The sequence below is a fragment of the Mus caroli genome, unplaced genomic scaffold (genome assembly GCF_978045245.1).
Source record: "Mus caroli unplaced genomic scaffold, Mus_caroli_1 scaffold_19, whole genome shotgun sequence".
Taxonomy (NCBI): Eukaryota; Metazoa; Chordata; class Mammalia; order Rodentia; family Muridae; genus Mus; species Mus caroli.
In genome coordinates, this window is record NW_028227274.1 from 3535921 (window position 1) to 3556727 (window position 20807).

The 20807-nt window shown below is 39.3% G+C and overlaps 1 protein-coding gene across 1 annotated transcript in view; it reads right to left on the minus strand.

The window, feature by feature from the left end:
* Epc1 (enhancer of polycomb 1) overlaps nucleotides 1-7935 on the minus strand; it is an 81316-nt gene extending 73381 nt beyond the window's left edge. The window contains exon 1 of the mRNA XM_085833507.1: nucleotides 7741-7935. Coding sequence (XP_085689633.1) covers nucleotides 7741-7743 — 3 coding nt within the window. The 5' untranslated portion in view covers nucleotides 7744-7935. The remainder of the gene's footprint in view (nucleotides 1-7740) is intronic.
* Between the last annotated feature and the right edge of the window lie 12872 nt (nucleotides 7936-20807).

Below are 20807 nucleotides of genomic sequence, written 5' to 3' on the forward strand. Positions count from 1 at the left end.
CAAAGGTCTTCAGAACCAAATGTTCTTTAAGTTTTGTACATAATAATGGAGAAGTGACTGATTAAACTCCGGGGAAAGCCCTCCTCAGTCTTTGGCATAGTACAGGGTTTTCCAACTGTGCTTTGTGACCTCTGCCTTGGAAGATGAGAGTTTCCAGTGATCTGTGGTGACAGCCTGAGCTCCAGGGCTAAATATAGGTCACTGGCAATGACAGCTTTCCTTTCTCAGGCCCTTGGAAATCAAGCCCTATCCATGAATGGGGTTATTCATGGTTGGTGGGATACAAGACTGAGAACAGCCAGGAACATGGCCCAGATAGGAGCCTTCCCACTGCAACTTCCTACTGAATAAAAATTAACCGTGTTTACCTGAGTTCCAAATAACTTGTAAATTGTGGGTAGCTTTTGGGAAATTCTAAAAATCTCATGGTGTTTAATTTAACAAAGTTTGAAAGAACAAAAATGAATTTCTAAAGCTTAGCATCAACCTAGACCAGGATACTTCCCCATGGCCACATTTTCAAATACTAGCAACACAGCATGTGAATCGCCAACAAATTCAACTGTGGGATTAACACACACACACACACACATCCGCCCAAGTCCCTGTTAAGTGTTTCAGTGAGGCCACCCTGCCTGCCCACATAGCCATTCATTATATCTGCCAGATCTGAATGACAGTTTGTGACCCAGCTTTTGAGGTCCAATTAAGTATCATGGCATATAGCCTGACAAGAACTGGGCAATGTTCTCCAAGGGTGTACCCCTGAGGAAAGCATTTAGGTCATTTGGGCCTGGCTTTCTCATAGGTACCCCCAGACTTCCTACAGCCAGAACCCAAGGTGTGTAGCCCAGCACTCTGTGTTCTAATAAGCCATCAAGGTGATTCTGGTGCTAAAATTTGAGACCTACTGTAAATCCTCTAAAAATGTCCTCCAAATAAAAGCTCCGTTATGACTTGAAGCTGAAAACGACTAAACCATTTGATTATATTTTTTTATTATATTGTTATGATGATGATGATGGTGTGTGTGTGTGTGTGCAAGCACACACACAGGACAGGAAGTGTGTACAAGTGGAGGTCAGAGAATAGTTTTCAGGAGTTGGTTTTCTTCTTCCACCATGCAGGTTCTGGGGTTTAAATTCAGGTCATCAGGCTTGTGCATCAAGTACCTTTATGTGATGAACCATTTTAGAACCTAACCAGGCCTTGTATGCTATAAAATAGAAGCCATTATTCTATGTGCACTTAATTTTATAAGTGGTGAAATTCCCTACTTCAACAAGGCTTCTTTGCTTTTTGAATGTAATTCAATTTTATAAGTTTAAAAATTGTAAAAATCAACTTCTGGCAGAAACTCATCACATACAATTGCTAGTGAAGGTATTTTAGGCAAACTCAACATGGAAAACTTCAGAAGCAGGGCTGCTAAGGTCACGCTGCATTTAAGAGGCCTGTGCCATGGGCTGAAGACAGAATCTGATTCCAAAACCCTGGCTGAAAAAGAGACACGATCCCAAAAGTTGTCTGATCTTTGTGCACACATACCAGAAACCACGCATGCACACAATAACAGTATTAAATAAATAAATAAATAAATAAATAAAGCTTTAAAGAAAAATTCAGATGTATATAACTGCTAAGTGAGAATTACTGCTCCTATGAAATGACTATTGGTTATAAAATAATGAATAAATCCAGTAGAAAATTATGCAGCTATACTATACTGCACATTTAAAATATGTCAATTCACAAAGTGCAAATTTACAGATGATCTATTGTGGCAGTAGTGAAGAGGTGAGTCTACAATATAAGCTCTGATCTCAGACCTACAAGTTCCAGCTCTATTCTTTGATTTACTAGGTAATGTGGGTCATATCTAAGGTGTGCCAATTTCTCTGTTTCTTCCATAAAAATGAGTTTAACTTCCCTCCTCTGTGTGAAGATGCTGAGACAGTACTGGCTGTAGAACAACACAAGCCCTAGTTGAGAGCTACATTGATAATGTCTTCTAAAAATGATTGTGCATTTATTTATTTTTCTGTGTCTGCATGTGTTTACATGTACCATAGACATGTAGGTGACCACTGGAAGCCAAAAGAGGGCATCAAATCTCCTGCAATGGGAGTTAGGGTTACAGGTGGCTGTGAGCTGTGTAGGTGCTGAGAATCAAATGTGGCTATTCTAGAAAAGCAACAAGCACTCTTAACCGCTGAGCCATCTCTGCATCCCCAGTTGTCCCTTTGTAGCTTAGCTGGCCTGTGACCAGTCTGGTCACCATGAAGACAGATGATGTTAATGCTTCACTCCAGAATGTACACATAGAAGTTTGCACCCTTCTAAGCATCTCTCTTTAGCCACACCTTCTGTGATCATTCCAACCTTGCTGAAGTAAGGCATGCCCAATGTTTCTGGGAAAGGTCATCTCCCTTTGTAAAAGCAGAGCCTTCTCATTTTGAAAACTGTGTTCCTAGGCTCTGATGTCTGTGTCTTGGCAGCCATCTTGATAACACCGACAGTGTCAAAGGAAAAAAAAAAAAAAAACCCAAGAAAGTTCATAAAAACCAATCAGCTAGTAAGTCAAATCTAGAGCTTCCCTCCTGATTACATAACTAATAAATACTGTTAGCTTTAACATCATTCTCAGCAGAGTTCTATGTTAGCACAAAAACAAACTCGATTAACACCCAGCCAGTATGAGTTAACTGGTTCTATAACAAAATAATTTAGTTATCTTAAATCATCTACAGCAACTCCTTAATTGTTCTTCAATTCATCTGTGTAGAAATAACATTAATTTGACTTCTTGTTCTATACTTGCTTAGTAGATTAAACATTAGCTAGATGTTTAAATGTATTAACTTCATAAAATATTTGTTTTGCTTTTAAATTTTTCTGTTTTTGAGTTCGAGGCCAGCCTGGTCTACAAAGTGAGTTCCAGAACAGCCAGGGCTATACAGAGTAACCCTGTCTCGAGAAAAAAAAAAAAAGAAATGTCTACAGAAGATTTAAAAATAAGAATATATATTAAAAGGAGCTTATGCACAAGCCCTCAGTTCAGATAACTGGTGCCATGTATCTGTAAGCTCAGCAGGAGAGGTGGGGTGTTAGCGACAGGTGCGTCCCCCAGACTTCTTACCAGCCAGCCTAACACAATGAGAGACCCTGACTCAACAGTCTTAAATTGCTTCCAATAGTCTTTGGTTACTCCTTTTATTTGTCTGTACTGTAAAGGTTGATACTGAACATGGTAAGGCTTAAATTAGGGCTATGTGAGTAAAATATACAAAGTCCATTTATGATAAAAAAAACCAACAACCCATCATATATTGTCTTTTTGTAGCTGCTGTCTTTGTTTTGGGTTCTTTCTTTTCTTATTGAGACAGACTCTCCTTTAGCACAGGTTGTCCTTGAAGTCCTGAGTCTTTGTATTGCCACAGCTTAATGGTTTGGTTTTGTTTTTTTTAAGTAAACATGTAGGGGCTGGGGTCCTGGAGAGATGGCTCACCAGTTAAGAGCACTGGCTGCTCTTCTGGGGAATCCGGGTTCAATTCCCAGCACCCGCATGGCAGCTCACAGCTCTCTGTAACTCGGGTTCCAGGGGATCGTACACCCTCCCATGGACATGTGTGCAGGCAAAACACCAATACACATAAAAAATTATATAAAACAGTAAACATTTTGGGCTCTGGGTTGAATTCTAACCATCGATACAAGCAAGCAAGCAAGCACATAAACTAATAAACAAACAGAGCTCAGAGACACACCCCAAACTCATCAGACATGATGCCCTCTCAAGTGCTTTCTTACAGACAAACCAAAGTTGCACTTCTTGCTTTGTAATGGGAACAGGCATCAGGTGGCTATCTAGTTATGTACCATCTGTTTGTATTATAGCTGAAACAGGAAGGCCAGCCACCGTTTCCCCAAGCTTGCTGTGAATATTTGGTGTCCAAATTATGGTCCTTTAGTAAAGAGACGACTATCAGATCCATATTAACAAGTTAAAATTTTAACCTTTTTCTTCCTCCAGAGATTTTACATGGTCAGTGGCTCCAAATGGTAACATCCCACACCTAAGGCCTCAAATTTAAAACATTGTTAGAACACGGAGCCATGTTAGACTTTCAGGTGGATAAGAGAAAAACTTTTTCATTCTCTCTCACTACCATAAGCCAGCATCTTGTACTACTGATGGAGACAGGGAGATCTTGAACAATGAGAACCCCTGGTAAAATCAGCGCTGCACACAGCAAGTATAAAGCATGTGTGTATCTGTGCAGGAATGAAATCTTTCACTCTGCCTTACTTTCTGCCTGGAGTCTTCATTTCAGGGTCATAGTGGAAAGATAAAAAATAAGTCAGAGCACAATACACCCATTTTGTGTATTATTTTTCTTTCCTTGGTAAAATCATGCCAGGAACAGTAAGTTACATTTGTGGAATCAGCAGCGTGTCCAAGAAACAACAGAGAAGTGGCAAATATGCACAGGAAGGACAAAACTGCACCATTTAAAATGCCTAGCTTCAGATCTGTATTGAAGCGGCATTCAGAGAATATATTCTTTCCTTTAAGAACTTCGTCCCAAGTTAAGGGAGCCTGGCGCGCTGAGTGAGGTCAGCATCTTGCCTTTGTGCCTCTTAAGCTTCTTCCCTTTGCTGCCTTACCTACCACTATCTATTACCTACTGGGTTTGGCTAATCTGAAATTTCTCAATACTTAGGAATTCCAATGACATCATAGTAATGAATTACGGAACTATACTGGCTCAGTATATTAGTCTGAATGTAATTTTCAGTTTATTCCTATTATTGAGGATTCAACGTTCATTTTTCTGAGGTGTATTGTTTAGAATCTGACTTACAGACTGTCCCTGTCTTCTGTGTCCTTCCTTCCTTCCTTCTACAACCTGTTTCCTGACTGTATTACTGTTCGTTAATCTCTCCCTCCACAAGAGGGATGGGCAGCGTGCGCGCACACATGCACATGCACGCGCACACGCACACATACACATACACACACACACACACACACACACACACACACACACAAAAGGCATTTTAATGATGTCAATTTTGCTACTTGCCACTACTCCCTCTGATACAATGATATGCAAAAAGGTGTCAATTTGAAATGACACAGCAAATTTGTGGAAAATACAATTTTTGATTGTCCATGATCTAGCAATTTCTGCCATGAAAAACATGAATTAGTTCTTTATATATTACATTTTATAAAGAATTTTTAATGATTAAAATTGGTTTTATAATTCTAAGCATAACCACACCAAATTCATGAACTTAATGTCTATAAAATGTCAATTAAAAAGAATTAATTCCCAAAGAATCAAGAGCTAAGATGAAGTACCAGATACATTTGAAAATGGAGACTAATATAAAATAGGGAATTATTTTTACCTCACAGATTTAAACCTCTTATACAATGACAGCAAGGTCACATCTAGAAGAGTACGTGTGATAGAAATGTCTGAGTGATTTTCAAAAGTAACGACTGAACTCTAATGGTTACTTCATAATCAATGATGTAATAGTCAGGAGGAGAACAAAGAGGATTGCATAGCTACAGATGGACTTCTCGGCTCAGTTTGCTCTTAAAAGGGTTGACATTAGACAAACATAGAGACTTTCAGAAATTAAATAAAATGAAAAATCACTACATTATGGAGAAGAGAATATTTTAGCAATAAATGTGCTGGAAGGAATATTTTATCCAGCTGTTCAGCTTCAGAGAGCTAAAGCCTCCAGATAACCCGGTTAGACAGTATTTATACCTGCAGTATTTCATTCCATACATAATCTATACTGTCAGAAGCCACGCTTGAAGCTGCATTTAGACTTCACAAAGAGAGAAAGAATGAACTATGCCTGTGAGTCCTTCCAAACCTCCTGAGCATGCTACAGACAAAATATAGGCGTTGGGCTTGTTTCCTCTGAAGTTCAAGGAAGGAGATAAACAGATTCTAGGAAATACTATTTCTACTCCAGTTCACATATTGTTTTACTCCAGACTGGTAAAGGACCAGTGGAAAGGGCATTTACAGATGTCAAAGTAATAAAGGCTCTTGACTCCTGACATGGTTGCTCTCTCAAGACATAACCTGTTAGTCAGATAATCCAGAAGCTGTTTCAGTTTTTACTTTACTTGGTAAACAATGCATTTCAAAGTAAAATGACTGGTTCTTCCTACTTTATTTTTCAACTGAAGACTTCTTCACAAACAACAAACATGTTTACAGAGACTAGTAAAGCCAGTGTCATATTGTGACATATTTTTGTTCCTGGCAGGCTTTGGGCCTAAATCCCTTAGTCTCTAATCAGATAACTCTCAAGAACAAAGATGTATGCCTCCTTAGTAAGGTACACATTAGTATTTTTAAGTTAAAATATGTATGCAATATTCTTTAAAAATTATTTTGTTCCAGCAATAAAAATACTTGCTCATTTTGAAACAAGGCTGTCTATAAATTCAATCCAAGGGGCAGCTTAAAATAAAACAGACATGACAAGCTACTAGACCATTCTCGAGACAGATTCAGAATATGTATTTGAGAAATCCCTTGATTCAAAATGAAATTCAACTTTTACAATGTCCAAAGAACTAATACTCAAATGTTTTGTTACATTGAAAGGGTGCTAATGGGCATGGTTTTGTAAAATAAGAAAAAAATACATATAGGGTGCTAGAGAGGAGAAGGCAAAGGACAGCTTATTATTAAAGAATCCAATAAAGATAATAAATCAGATGAGATCAAACACAACTGCCAACTGCATGCTTGTCCATAATGTCCCCTGGATCGGCTGTGACGACATGTCTGCTCTCACCATGGTGCACAGAGCACAGCAAATGCTTAAATAATACAGCTGGCCAAACTGAACTTTCTTTATGAAAATTAAAGGATAATAGATAAAATCTTGCCCCACCTTTTTTCTTCCTTTTTTCTTTTAGTAAAACTGACAAATTACTGAGGAGCACTACAGCGCCACCAACACAGATCAGTGCAGAACAAAAAAAAAAAAAAAAAAAAATCTCCCACCGTGTGCAAAAAGAAGAAAACTAGAAAAATGCCAAAAATTACAAAATGTCTCCCAAATGTACCTTTCTGGAGAAAAAAAATAAGATAGATCTGCAGAGATGAATCGACAAAGAGCTTGAAAGAAATCACATCCTAGACCACAAGTTAGATCCTCTCAGCAATAAAAGAGCCACTATTTAGCAACAGCCATAACTTAAACCCGGTTATGTCAATCTCCGCCTTCATTATACCAGAGCTGCTTTCTGAAGTACTCCATCAAGGGAATCACAATAGATTTATGTTTAAAAAGCAAAACAAAACTACAATGGTAGTTTGCCCGTTGGTAATTTACTCTGGACAAACTAGGCAATAGATAATTTTTATAAAGAGGATGCGTACATATTTGGCACTACCAACATTGCTGGCACACAAAAAAAGTCCATCTTGAAACATTTGAGTTTCCCTTTAGTTCACAGCAATTAAAGTATAATTTTCATTATACATGTTTATCTTTAACAATGGAGAGAAAAACTATTTTTTTTCTTTTGGTAAAAATTAACCAGACAAAATTAGGTGGAACGTGCAGAGATCCAAGCTAAAGAAAAATACAAAGATTGGTTTTGTAAGAAGAAACACAATGAAAACCTCTTATCTGGTGCTCCTTTTGAAGACGTAATGCCAAGAATGTTTAAAATTATAAACTTACCATCGGTGTTGGCAAAGCAGCAGCCAGCTCTCAAAAAAAAATTGTAACAATATAGGTTGGGGTCTGGGTTGTCCAGAAAAAACAGCCTCCGGGCAGCGTACGGATCTTCAAACATCCTGAAAATATTTGGTAAATCAAAAGTGAGACTTTCGTCCATGGAGGGCGGCGGAGCGGGGCGGGCAGCCGCAGGATCCGAGGGCGTCCGGGGGAATGAAGCAGGCTGGAGGCTGCGGAGCGGGCGGCGGCGGCAGGCGCGGGGTTAACAACTCTGCGCTGGCGGGCGAGAGGGCGGGCGCGCACGCCCATTGGCTGGCGGCCTCTGGGCTCCGCCCTCGCTCCCGCCTTCCGCAGCTCGGAAAGAATGCACGACTGTGCCATTTTACACCGGGATCAGGAGAGTGCAGTCGCCCGGGCCCGGCTCGGAGCTGGGGAGTAGGTGACAGTGACAAGCACAACAATGGCAGCGACCGCGTCCTCGGAGCATCTGGGCACGCCCTTGCGCGCGGCGCGTGGGGAGCTCCACGGGAGACAGCGTCCGTATGGGACGCGGATGTGGACGCGGACATTCGGGAAAGATGCCCGTTCGAGGGTGCTTGGTGTGACGTTCCGAAGGCCTCCTATAGCCGCGAGCACTACAGTCCCTGCATTACCATCGAATAAATCCCGACACAAGTTGAAACCATAGTCAGCTCCCCCACCCCCTCCCCTTTCAACGCTGCTCCCAAACCCCTTCCTGGCCGGTCCAGTTCTACAGCGCCGCCTTACAAACAAAATGGCTGAGGTGTCCAGCTTTTTTTTTTTTTTTTTTGGATCCTTCCACCCGGCCTTCAGGAAGTGGTAGAAATTCAAAATAAATAAAGCCCTAAAGTCTACCCTTGAGTCTGAACTCCTTACCAACCTTTGGTGCTGGTGCTAGCGAGGTGTCTAGGAAATGCGCTCTTTTTTGTTCTATTTTTCTTTTAATTGTTTTGAAAAGAACATCAATCATTAGGGATTTACTTGATTGTAATTTAAACTAACTGCTTTACATATTTATAAGGTCTTTCACCTAACTTGGCAGACTTTCAATTAAGTGGGCTGGGAAACTTGATTATCTCTAGTTGGGTGCTGAGCAGGGCTGTTGCAAACAGACTTTTTAAATACAGACAGTCTAAAAATTAAACATAAAAATGTGAGAGGAATCCAACACTTGTGATTGCAAATGTAAAGTCCCCCAAAGTCAGCTAATATCAAAAAAGTGTTTCAATAACTTAAATGTGTAAACTGAATGCATCAACTGTGCAATTAATTTCTTGTCAGAAAATTTCTAATAGGCCAATGACGAAAGAAAATACCAAAAGATGAAAACAAAGATGGAGAATTGCTCACATTCTTCAAGAAATCCTCCCCCCCCCCACACACACACACTCAACTCACCCCACACAGAGATCTGATATACGGGGCTAGTATTTAATAGGTAGCCACCTTTAAAACTATACCTAGGATTACTATCACACTCACTGTCTACAACAAGACTGAGGAAAAAAAATGCTGTTAATTACAGGACGATTAGAATAAGCAAGACTTGCCTCCAGTAAACTAGAGAGTTTATGAACAGGTAGTGACCCACAGACTTGGGGCTAATTTAAATAGACAGAGTCACATTCCCCTCTGGCCTTTATATTTTGCCCCTGCACTGAAGTAGGGTAGGATAACTAGGGTAGACCTGGATTCACAAATATTTACAGAGCAGCTATGGCAAAAAAAAAAAAAAAAAAAAAAAAAAAAAAAAAAAAAAAAAAAAAAATCTGGACAGGAATAGACTCTTATGTAAGTCTACAGATAGTCTACAGACTAGACTGTTCTGAGCACCTTGTAAGTTATTCATATTCTTAATTATATATTTTCTGATGAACTAGCTGGTTTTCCAGTTTTGAAGCCATATTCTTGGTATACATGAACAGGTTTCTTGCTTTTTCTCTATATTCAAAGGCAAAATGGAGGAGACAGTGTAGAAAACTTCTCAGTTAAGTAAGTTGGAGGTTGTTTATCACAGTTCTTGAGAACTTAGCATTTGCAGCTTATAGGTAATAATGAATAAGCAGCAGTTAGCTAACACATAATTCAAAGTGTTGGAGAATGCTCTCTCTGAAAGGCACGCAGGACAGAGAGTGCATCAATAAGGAGGCCCAGAAACTGCTCCTTAGCAGATGACATTGACACTAGACTCAAAAGATGGGGAAACTACCACACCACATACACTAAGGCCCTCAGGTGGATTCCAGAGGCACATTCTCGAATTGCCATGGAGACCAGCATGCCCACAGTATACCCAGAGGAAGAAGATGGCAACAGTTGGTCAGAGGTGCAGGTAGGATTGAGTAGGCATGTGAGCAGGACTGATGTTGAGTGGACCCAGGTCCACCACAGAGCTCCATATTTAAGCTGTGAATTACAGTGACTAAGACAATAGACTCAGAGGTTTTAATGGTGGTGAACTGCAGAGAAATGGAAGTGGAGAGCAAATCCCACAATGAGAATTTTGAGTTCACATGGCTACATCATGGCTACATCACGGAGTTCTGCTTTTTATCCACATGTCATAGCCAGGGATGATGGTTGAGTTAATTATAAATATGAAAAAGCAAGACATAAAGCAGACCACACTGTGTAATACTAGTAAAATTCTTTTAGAAAGTAGCAACACAGACAGCTCATCATCTTGATTTTCTGCGTCTCTTTGGCTGTGTTTTCCTAGGTAAAGCTTCATTAGATAGCTCTGGCCTAGTTGGCTTTAGTACTTTGACTTTTATTTAAGATTCTTACATTTTTTTTTTAATTTAAAAAAGCTGGTGTGGTGGTGCAAGCCTTTATTTCCAGCACCAGGAGGCAGAGGCAGGTGGATCTCTGTGAGTTTGAGGCCAGCCTGGTCTATGGAGCAAGTTCCAGAACAGTAAGGGCTGGACAGAGAAATTTTGTCTGGAAAACAAAATAAAAATAAACAATTCTTACACATTGTTTAATCCATTGAAAAATCTGAGTATCTTCTATTGTTATAACAGATACAAAGCATTGTTGACTCTAGAAGTTAGAAAAGTTAATTAGAATAAAAAGTAAGGTTTTTACAATTTGGTATCTGACTTTTGCAACTCAAAATTTCATGTGTACATGAACAGAAACAGCATGTTCAACTACTTAAATCTAAGTCGTAGAATACTCATTGTTCTATCAAATCAGGGACACAGTCCCTCAAATGCGCCTAGGAACCACAACAGTCAGAGACTTCAAATTGTGAGCCAGATGGTACATTAATAACATCTTTACCTCATAGAACTGAGAAGTACAGGAAGATATGTTTTTGAGTGCAAACTTTTTATTTTCAAGAGGGGATATAATATAGCCTTCTGATCCCAATCAAGTTTATTACTGTTTTTTGCAGTCAAATACATATGGCCAATTGCTGTAAGTAGAGTAAATACAAGTAGCCTGAAGTAATTCAGCTTAGTTTTCCCCACTAAATACTGGACTGCAGCTTGCAATTAAGTTTTTCAAGAAGTTCCCACCTTTGGAACTGTGGAGAGGGATTGTGCATCTGTAGATTTGAGTCTCTTTCAGGTAATTCAGAAAACAACAACAACAAACAAAAACAAAAACCCAAAACATTCTTAGCTGAAGTCAGCATTTGTAACCCTAACGAGCATGGAGAACTCCAATTTGGAAATGCCCCCAAATAGGCAATATGGCACCCAGGGGACAATAGTATTAAATTGTGCATATTCTTGGGAAAATCCCATTATCATCCCCTCATGACTTCCATGATTCTGCCCTAAGAATGGTGAACTCACACTTCCTGTAAACTTATGTTCAAGCAACACACTTGGCTATTTTGTTTTTTAAATGTTCTGGTACCTTCAGCTGAGATTTAAGAGTGTTGACTTGACAATGTATTGTTTGTTGTGGGTTTTAGATGCATTTATTTATTCATTGAAAGATTTGCTGGTTTTCGCTGAAGGGCTATAGCTGAAATTGTTCGGTAGGACTCACAAGTCAGTTAAAAGAGGGCTGATTCAAGACTCTGAAGCTCCAGGGCTATACATGACACCCACAGTGGCTTCCCTCTGCTGGGGTGACCAGTACTCAAGAGACCTTGAAAGTACTCAGGCTCCTGTCTCTACTCTCCTCAATGCTGTGATTGCTTCTGACATGCCAATGCACTTGAAAGGCATCTCTCAGCTAAAACAGCCATTTCAGGGCTGACATCAGCAGTCTTCTATGCCAGTATACAGAATGCAAGGGTTAAGTGTGGTCAGCAGAGGCCCTGGATGCACAGCCACCACCTCTATTGAACATTAGTTGCCAGCCCGATACAACTCAGTGACAAAATAAACCAAAAGAAAGTCAGAAGTGCACAAGTAGAGTTCAGTCGCCCTTCACACACACCCGTGAGACTTCTAGGGGCACAGAGCAAACTGGTTCACCACTTCATTTTTGTCTTTTTATTTCTTGGATGATTCAGAGTGATTTTCTTCTTAAACATTTAGCAGAGCTTTTACTTTATTACATTTAAGATGCTTATGCTTCATTCATTATCCACACCCCACGCTATCCACACTCAATTGTGTTCAACCATCTTTCTTCTTTCTAGGGCAAGGGTTTTTCAGTTTCTCATTTCCCATTTTGCCCTTCTGTCTCTTCCTTCACACACACACACACACACACTTTAGTAATATTTTGACTTGACTGTATTTGGCTTACAACATTTTGCATGTTTTTATGTGTTATTCTAAACTTTGTAAAACCTCTTTGCTCCTCCAGGCTCTTGCTCTCTTCTCCTCTCTACAGCATTCTTCTCTGCCCATACCTCCTTTCTCCTTTGTCTGTTTAACATGTCTTCTCTCTTTTTCTATGCTTTTTATCTTATTTCATTTATTGTTTACACAATTATTCTTAAAAAAAAAAAGCTTAACATTGTAGCACATTCTACACTGGTCTTATCATTTTCAGTTTTTTTGATATTGGTGATGAATTCCTGGGTTGTAATTGCTTTTAAGTATATTTCTGTATCTCATAGGGTTTGCCATTGCTCCTTGGGGATTGAGGCTTCATGAGTAGGTTGCTCAATAAGACAACCCCCGCCCACCCCACATACAGTGGCAATGACTCTTTAAGAAATGGTGCTTGCAGCTTCCTTTACAAATTAAACTTTTACCTAATCTGTAACTAATAATGTTCTTTGAGATCATTTATAACTATTATCTCATTATGCTCACATACTGTATACTTAGTCTGTTGAGAGTTAACTGACCTTATACCTGAAATGGTGGGGCACACTTTTAATCCCAGCACCCAGAAGGCAAAAGCAAGAGGATCTATTTGAGTTGTAAGGCCAGCCTAGTTCACATAGCAAGTTTCATGATAGCTAAGTCTAACTAGAAAGACCCTGTCTCAAAAAACCAAAAATCAAAAAACTGACATTAAGAAAAACAATATAGTTACTATAATAATATAACAATATAATTAATCCTACTATGCATTGGACTTCCCATGTTTCTTTTTTCTCTTTCATAAGCCATCACGACCCTGATTCAGATCAGTGAGTGTGTCATAAGATACTGTCCAGGAGTAAGATCATCTGCTGATAGCAGCAAGGCACTGGAAGTCACAGTCCTCACAGAGAATACTGACAACAACATGTGGGCATAAATGACATTTGATGGCTTTGTGTGCTGCTCTGAGTCAACAGGGCTAGAAAAACAATTTCCCTTTGTGTGATTCCTGCAACAAATTGATTTAAGACATAGGTTCCTTATTCTTTTTCACTATCATATTTGATGTGCTGTTCAATAAATAGAACAGCCTTTTTTTTTTTTTTTAACAACAAAATCAAAACTCTTCAGAACAAATCAGGTTCCCTCTTGAGTGAACAACATAACAAATCTATGCTGAATGAAAGGAGTTATCTTAGTCAGGGTTTCTATTCCTGCACAAACACCATGACCAAGAAGCAAGTTGGGGAGAAAAGAGTTTATTCAGCTTACACTTTCATACTGCTGTTCATCACCAAACGAAGTCAGGACTGGAACTCAAGCAGGTCAGGAAGCAGGAGCTGATACAGAGGCCATGGAGGGATGTTTCTTACTGGTTTGCTCAGCTTGCTTTCTTATAGAACCTAAGACTACCAGCCCAGGATGCCACCACCCATGATGGGCCCTCCCTACTTGATCACTAATTGAAAAAAATGCCCTACAGCTGGATCTCATGGAGACATTTCCCCAACTGAAGCCCCTTTCTCTGTGATAACTCCAGCTTATGCCAAGTTGATACACCAAACCAGCCAGTACAGGAGTCTTTTCAGGGAAATCTATAGCTCTAAATATCTAAACTAAGAAATCAGAGAGGCCAGACACAGAGGCACATGCTTTAATCCCAGCACTCATCAGAGGCAGGTGGATCTCTGAGAGTTGGAGGTCATCCTGGTCTACATAGAGAGTTCCAGGACAGCCAGGGCTATATATCTTGAAAGAAAGAGAGAGAGAGAGAGAGAGAGAGAGAGAGAGAGAGAGAGAGAGAGAGAGAGAGAGAGAGAGAGAGAGAGAGAGAAAACAAAGGAAGAAAGAAAAGATCAGAGAGATCTCAAATAAATAACCTAATGATACACCCCAAGACCCTGGAAAATGAAGAACCAAACAAACCCCAAATCAACAGGAAGAGAAATAAGATCAGGATAGGAATGAATGAAATAGAAAGAAACAGATAAATAACAAAAACAATTAGAAGAATCACTGAAACAAAAAGTTGATCTTTGAAAAGATAAACAAGATTGGTAAAGCATTAGTTAACTACACAGAAGAGAGAGAAGATCTAAATAAATAAAATTAGCATTGAGAAGGAATCTATTACAACAGCTACCAATTCAGAAAAATCTTTTAAAGGTCTTACCTTAAAAACATACTAAGTTGGGCTGGAGAGAATGGCTCAGTGGTTAAGAGCACTGAATGCTCTTAACTGAATGTGGTTAAGACCTCTTTCAGAGGTCCGGAGTTCAAGTCCCAACAACCACATGGTGGCTCACAACCATCTGTAATGAGATCTGATTCTCTCTTCTGGTATGTCTGAAGACAGCTACAGTGTATGTATAATAAATAAATAAACTTTTCAAAAAAAGAGAGGGAAAGAAAAATACTAAGTTGAGAAATCTAAAAGAAACTGATGAGTGTCTAGATGCACACAAGCTTTCAAATTCAACCAAGATGAGACACACACTATTTAAACAGAGCTATAACAAGGAGTGAAGTTGAAGCAGTAATTTAAAGATCTCCCAATTAAGAAAAAAGTTCAGGCCCAGATAAATTCACCAGTGGATTTTACTACATCTTTAAAGAAAAATTAACACCAAGATTCTCAAATATTCCATAAACTAGAAAATTAGGAAGTGTTACCAACTCTTTCTACAAAGTTAGCATTACCCTGATACCAAAGCAGGGAAAAAAGTCACAAAAAATCTTACAAAGTAATTTTCCTGATGAACAGATTCAAAAATTTTCAGCAAATACTTGCAAACTGAATTTAATAATACATCAAAAACATCATTCATCATGACTTTACACCATCAAGGCAGAAATAGCTTAATACATATAATTTAAAACTTATAAATTGCATAAATGGACACAAGGACCAAAATCACATGATTATTTTGATAAAAGTAAAAAAACAAAAAACAAAAACAAAAACAAAAAACAAACAAACAAAAAAAACCAAACAAGCTTTTGACAAAAAACTCTTCATGCTAAAGTCCTAGAGAGACATGGAAGAGACAAAGCATGACTCAACATGATAAAGTCTGTATACGACAAGCCTACATCCAACATAATATTAGATGGGGGAAAATCAGCATTTCCACTAAAATTAGGAACAAGATATGGGTATGGGTGTTTACTTTCTCCATTTTTATTCAATATAGAACTGGAAGTCTTAGAAGTCTTAGCTAGAGCAATAAAACAAGAAAAAGGGTACAAATCAGATAGGAACATGATGATATTATTCTCATATAAGAGACACGAAAGAGTACACCAGAAAATCTTTGTAGTTGATAAACACTTTTAGCAAAGGGAAAGATAAAAAAATCAATGTACAAAGTCAGTGTCCTTCCTATGACCAATGACAAACATGTGTGAGAAAGAAACCAGGGCAATAATTCCATTCACGATGGCCTCAAAAATAAGTCTTGAACTAAAGTTAAGCAAGGATGTGGAAGACTTCTATAATGAAAACTTTGAAGTACTGAAGAAAGAATAAAGAAAGACACCAACAAGAAGATGGAAACATCTCCCATGCTCAAGTGTCCTAAGACCCCAAAATGACAAAATTCAAAATCTCTTAGTCCCATCAAAAGCAATCTTCAGATTCAATGAAATCTTAATAAAAATTCCAGTGGTATTCTTCATAAATAAAAAAAATCTTAAAATTCATATGGAATTGATAGTTAGAGAAATCTTGATCAGAAAGAATACTGCTGGAAATATCAACAAGTTCTAATTATACTACAGAACCATAGTAACACAACCTGCATACTGTTGGCACAAGCACAGAAAGATGGACCAATGAAATAGAATAGAGGGCCCAGAAAGAAATCCATGCAACTGTAGCTATATAATTTTTTCATAACAAGGCACAGTGGGGGAAAAGAGCTTCTTCTGCATGCTGGGAAAGCTGGACAGCTGTGCTAGAAGAATGAGACCAGATCCTTGTCTCTCACTCAGTGCAGATTTGCACATGGATGGAGACTGATGACTTAAGGTCTGAAACACTGATGCTGCTAGAATGAGAAGCAGGCAGAACACTTGAAGACAGGGACAGTTAGTTCAACAATGAACAGATGGGAGCTCATGAAATTAAAAGGAATTCTACAGCAAAAGAAACTGAAGAGGGAAAAGGCAAAGCTACAGAATAGTTGAAAATTGTTGCTAACTGTGTATCTCGCCTAAGATGGATAGTATGTACAAAAAAACTAGGAAACTAAATTTTAAGAAAACAACTAAATCAAAAAGTGGATTATATTGACATGAACAGAGAGTGCTCAAAAGAAGAAATATAAATGACTAATAAATATTTTTAAAAGTATTTAACATCATTAGCCATCAGAGAAAGCCAAACTAAAACTGCTTTGAGGTCTTATCTCATTTCGATCAGAACGGGCATCATCAAGAATTCAAATGACAATAAATGCTGGCTTGCCTGTGCGGAAAAGGAGAAGGCATATCTACTGGTGGTGGCACTAGAAACTGGTGTAGTCCTTGAGGAAGTCATGTCTACTGGTGGTGGCACTAGAAACTGGTGTAGTCCCTGAGGAAGCCATGTCTACTGGTGGTGGCACTAGAAACTGGTGTAGTCCCTGAGGAAGCCATGTCTACTGGTGGTGGCACTAGAAACTGGTGTAGTTCCTGAGGAAGCCATGTCTACTGGTGGTGGCACTAGAAACTGGTGTAGTCCCTGAGGAAGCCATGTCTACTGGTGGTGGCACTAGAAACTGGTGTAGTTCCTGAGGAAGCCATGTCTACTGGTGGTGGCACTAGAAACTGGTGTAGTTCCTGAGGAAGCCATGTCTACTGGTGGTGGCACTAGAAACTGGTATAGTTCCTGAGGAAGTCAGTCTAGGTGTTTCTCAAAAAGCTAATACCACATGCCCAGCTTTAACATGCATGGACACACAACTAGACAGCTCCACGTTCTCCTTCAGAGACATGTCCATATTCATCGTTGGTCTGTTCTCAGCAGCTAGGAGATGGAGTCCACCCTAATGTCTGACAACTGATGAACAGTAAGGAAAGTGTTGGGCATGTACACGTGGAATTTTATTAGGCTGAAAGAAAAAGCAAAGTCATAAAAATTTTAGGAAAATGGATTAAACTGGAAAATTAGGCAGATCTGTTATTATCAGTGTTAACAAAAAGAATTTAGACAAAACTGCCATAAAATACATGGCATGAAAGATACCCTTCTCAGCAAACAGTGCTAGGGAGAGTGGGCACCCACATGAAGATGAGTGAACAATTATCTTGGTTTGCTTGTTAACCATGCTCAATACTCAATTAAAAATTGATCAGAAACTTTAATGTAAAGCCTGAAACTTTAAAATTACTAGAGGAAAATATAAAGGAAATAGTTCAGAGACAGGCATTGACGAGGATCTTTGGAACAGGACTCCAATAGCATAGGGAACGAGCCCTAGCACTAACAAAGGCTGCTAACCACTTTAGTTGATGGTGAGACATGGGAGAACGGATCTGATAAATGAGGCAGACTAAACCCTCAGAGTACCGGACAGTTTATACTCTGAGGGTCAAGAGGAGTCACATAAGTAAAGTGTCAAACTATAAGGGCAGGCTGCACATGCTAGATAAGCAGCACATGGCAAAAACATACTTTTTTCCATAGACTTTCCATAGAGACATGTCTGCAAATAACAATAGCCAGTTGTAATGAATAATCTGAAGTAAACTCACTCCTATCTGTTACACCTGGGTGAGGCATGAAAACATAATCCAAAAGCAATTTTGTGGTTTTGAAGAAACTGAGGTCACAAAACCTCTTGTCTTGGTTTATTAGGAGTTTCCTCACAAGCACTTAGAACTTTCCTCACACGGCTCCACTCTTGGACCATGTTCTTACAAAAGGGTAGTACATGAAATTAAGGTGCATCTGCACAGCAAAGGAAGTAATCACCAGGGCAAAGAGATAGCAGAAGAACAGGAAAAGATGCTGCACTAACCATACTTCACACAGGAGATGAGTAGCCATGATATAAAAACAACGACAAACCCACACATCTTCTAGTTACCCATGAAGTGAACAGACAGTGTTCCATGAAAGCAATACACATGGTCAATAAATATGTGAAAAAAAGTTTGGCATTCTTAGGGATCAGGAAAAGGCAAATAAAAGTTTCTTTGAGATTCCATTGAATAGCAGTCAGAATACTATCAAGAAGACAAATGACAAGAAGACAAGTGAAAGAGGATGTGGGAAATGATGAACCTTACTCACTGCTGGTAGGGATGTCAACTGGTATGGCCACTGTGGAAATCAGTGTGCAGGTTCAAGAAAAGCTGAGACATAACTTCCATATGACCCACCAATGCTACTCAGAGGTATATGCCTGAAGCGGTCAAAAGGAAGTCAACACAGAAATACTAGGACATCCATGTTTATAGCTGAACTATGCACACTAGCCAGGGTAAAAAACCAGCCTAGATGAGTTTATAAAGAAGATGCACATGAGACACACAATGAAATTTAATACAGCCATAAGGAAAAATAAGATCGTGTCTCTTAGTGTTTGTTTGAGTAGCTACTGAGACCACAGACGTCTCTCCCAGGACGAAGGGTACTCCTGTATGGATACACTTCCCTGTTGTGTTACTGACATGTATTGCTGGCATGTGGCCACATAGGACTCTGTGTTACATTACTGTTCCTCTTCTCACTATGTCCCCTAGTATTCTTATTTTAGAGCCATATAGATGCCTTTCTCAGTAGCAGCCACTTCAGTATATGAGGTCTGAATCTGGGGTGACCTTGGCTGTCACTCAAATTTCTCATGCATGTGTCTTATAGAATAGTGGATATAGTTGGATTCCGGTGGGCCCAAAGTGATTAAAACACCAAATCTTTGAGTGTGTGTGTGTGTTGTAATGGGACACAGAAAATAACAGTAAAAGTGCCTTAAGGGGAGGTGTTTCAGCTAGGATATACAGAAAAGGGATTCTTTTTGTTATTAAGAAATTAGCAAACTATAAACTCCTGCCTCCTGCCTCCTCGCTGCACTCCTGCAAGGTCTGGGAAGGATAAAGAGAAAACCCACAGACTTCAATGCTCCAATTAAGCAGGAATCCCTTAAGTCAGAGAAGAATTAGAACGACTGTAGCAATGGAAACACAGTGGGCAAAGATGCTCCCTCAAGGTGTGACCTTTGAGCAAGGGCAGGAAGGAGCTGAAAAGTCCTCTAAGGTATGGCACTGTTTTTCCTTATGGAATACACTTCATACTAGAGCAAAGGGCGTCAGTGAGTGCTTCAAGCCTCAAGTGAGAAGGAGGAGTTTACCATTTTCAAGTCAAACACAGCTAGGGCTTCCTATCCTTCCTTAGTGACAGCAGACATGCATAGGCCATCTGTTGTATTGTCAACATCTACACAGTTGTTTTTAATAACCCTATCTTTTTCCTGCCTTGAAAAAAAACTTTTGGTGTTAGATTTTGGTTAGTTATTGTAATAGTTGGTTTTGTTTGTCTCTTTGACACAAGCTAGAGTCATCAGAGAGGAAGGAGCCTCAGTCGAGGAAATGCATCCATGAGATTCAATTGTAAGGCATTTTTCTCAATTAGTGATCAATAGGGAGGCCCCAGCCCTTGATGGGTGGTGCAATCCCTGAGCTGGAAGTCCTGGGTTCTATAAGAAAGCAGGCTGAGTAAGCTATATGGAGCAAGTTACACATGTATCACACACACATATATACACACACACACACAGAGGTACAGATACAAATACATACATCACATACACATACAAATACACAAATACACACATACATACAAATACATACACACATGATATACATATACACATACCATACATACACACACATATACATACAACACACACACACTCATGAACACTCAGACACACACATACACCACATATACACACAGCACACATATGAACTCATACACACATATTCCATATATGCATACAACACTCTCTCTCTCTCTCTCTCTCTCTCTCTCTCTCCAGCTGGAGATGGTCACTACAGTTCAGGAAGAGGATCTGAGAAGCATACTCTCTCACAACAAGCATTTTTACCCGGCTCCGTGTCTGCCTGGGACAACTGACAGGGCTGCATCCTGGGGACCATGGAGCCTCTATAATACCTGCAAGAAGTTCAAATGAAGCTGCCACTCCTGAACAGCTGCATCACCTGAGTGATGACTCATGTCAGACTTAATCACTGGGTAAAAAGCATTATTGAATGTACATATAACATAGGAATTAATTAATAGCCAGCTATTATCTAACATCAAACCTAGCTTTCAGA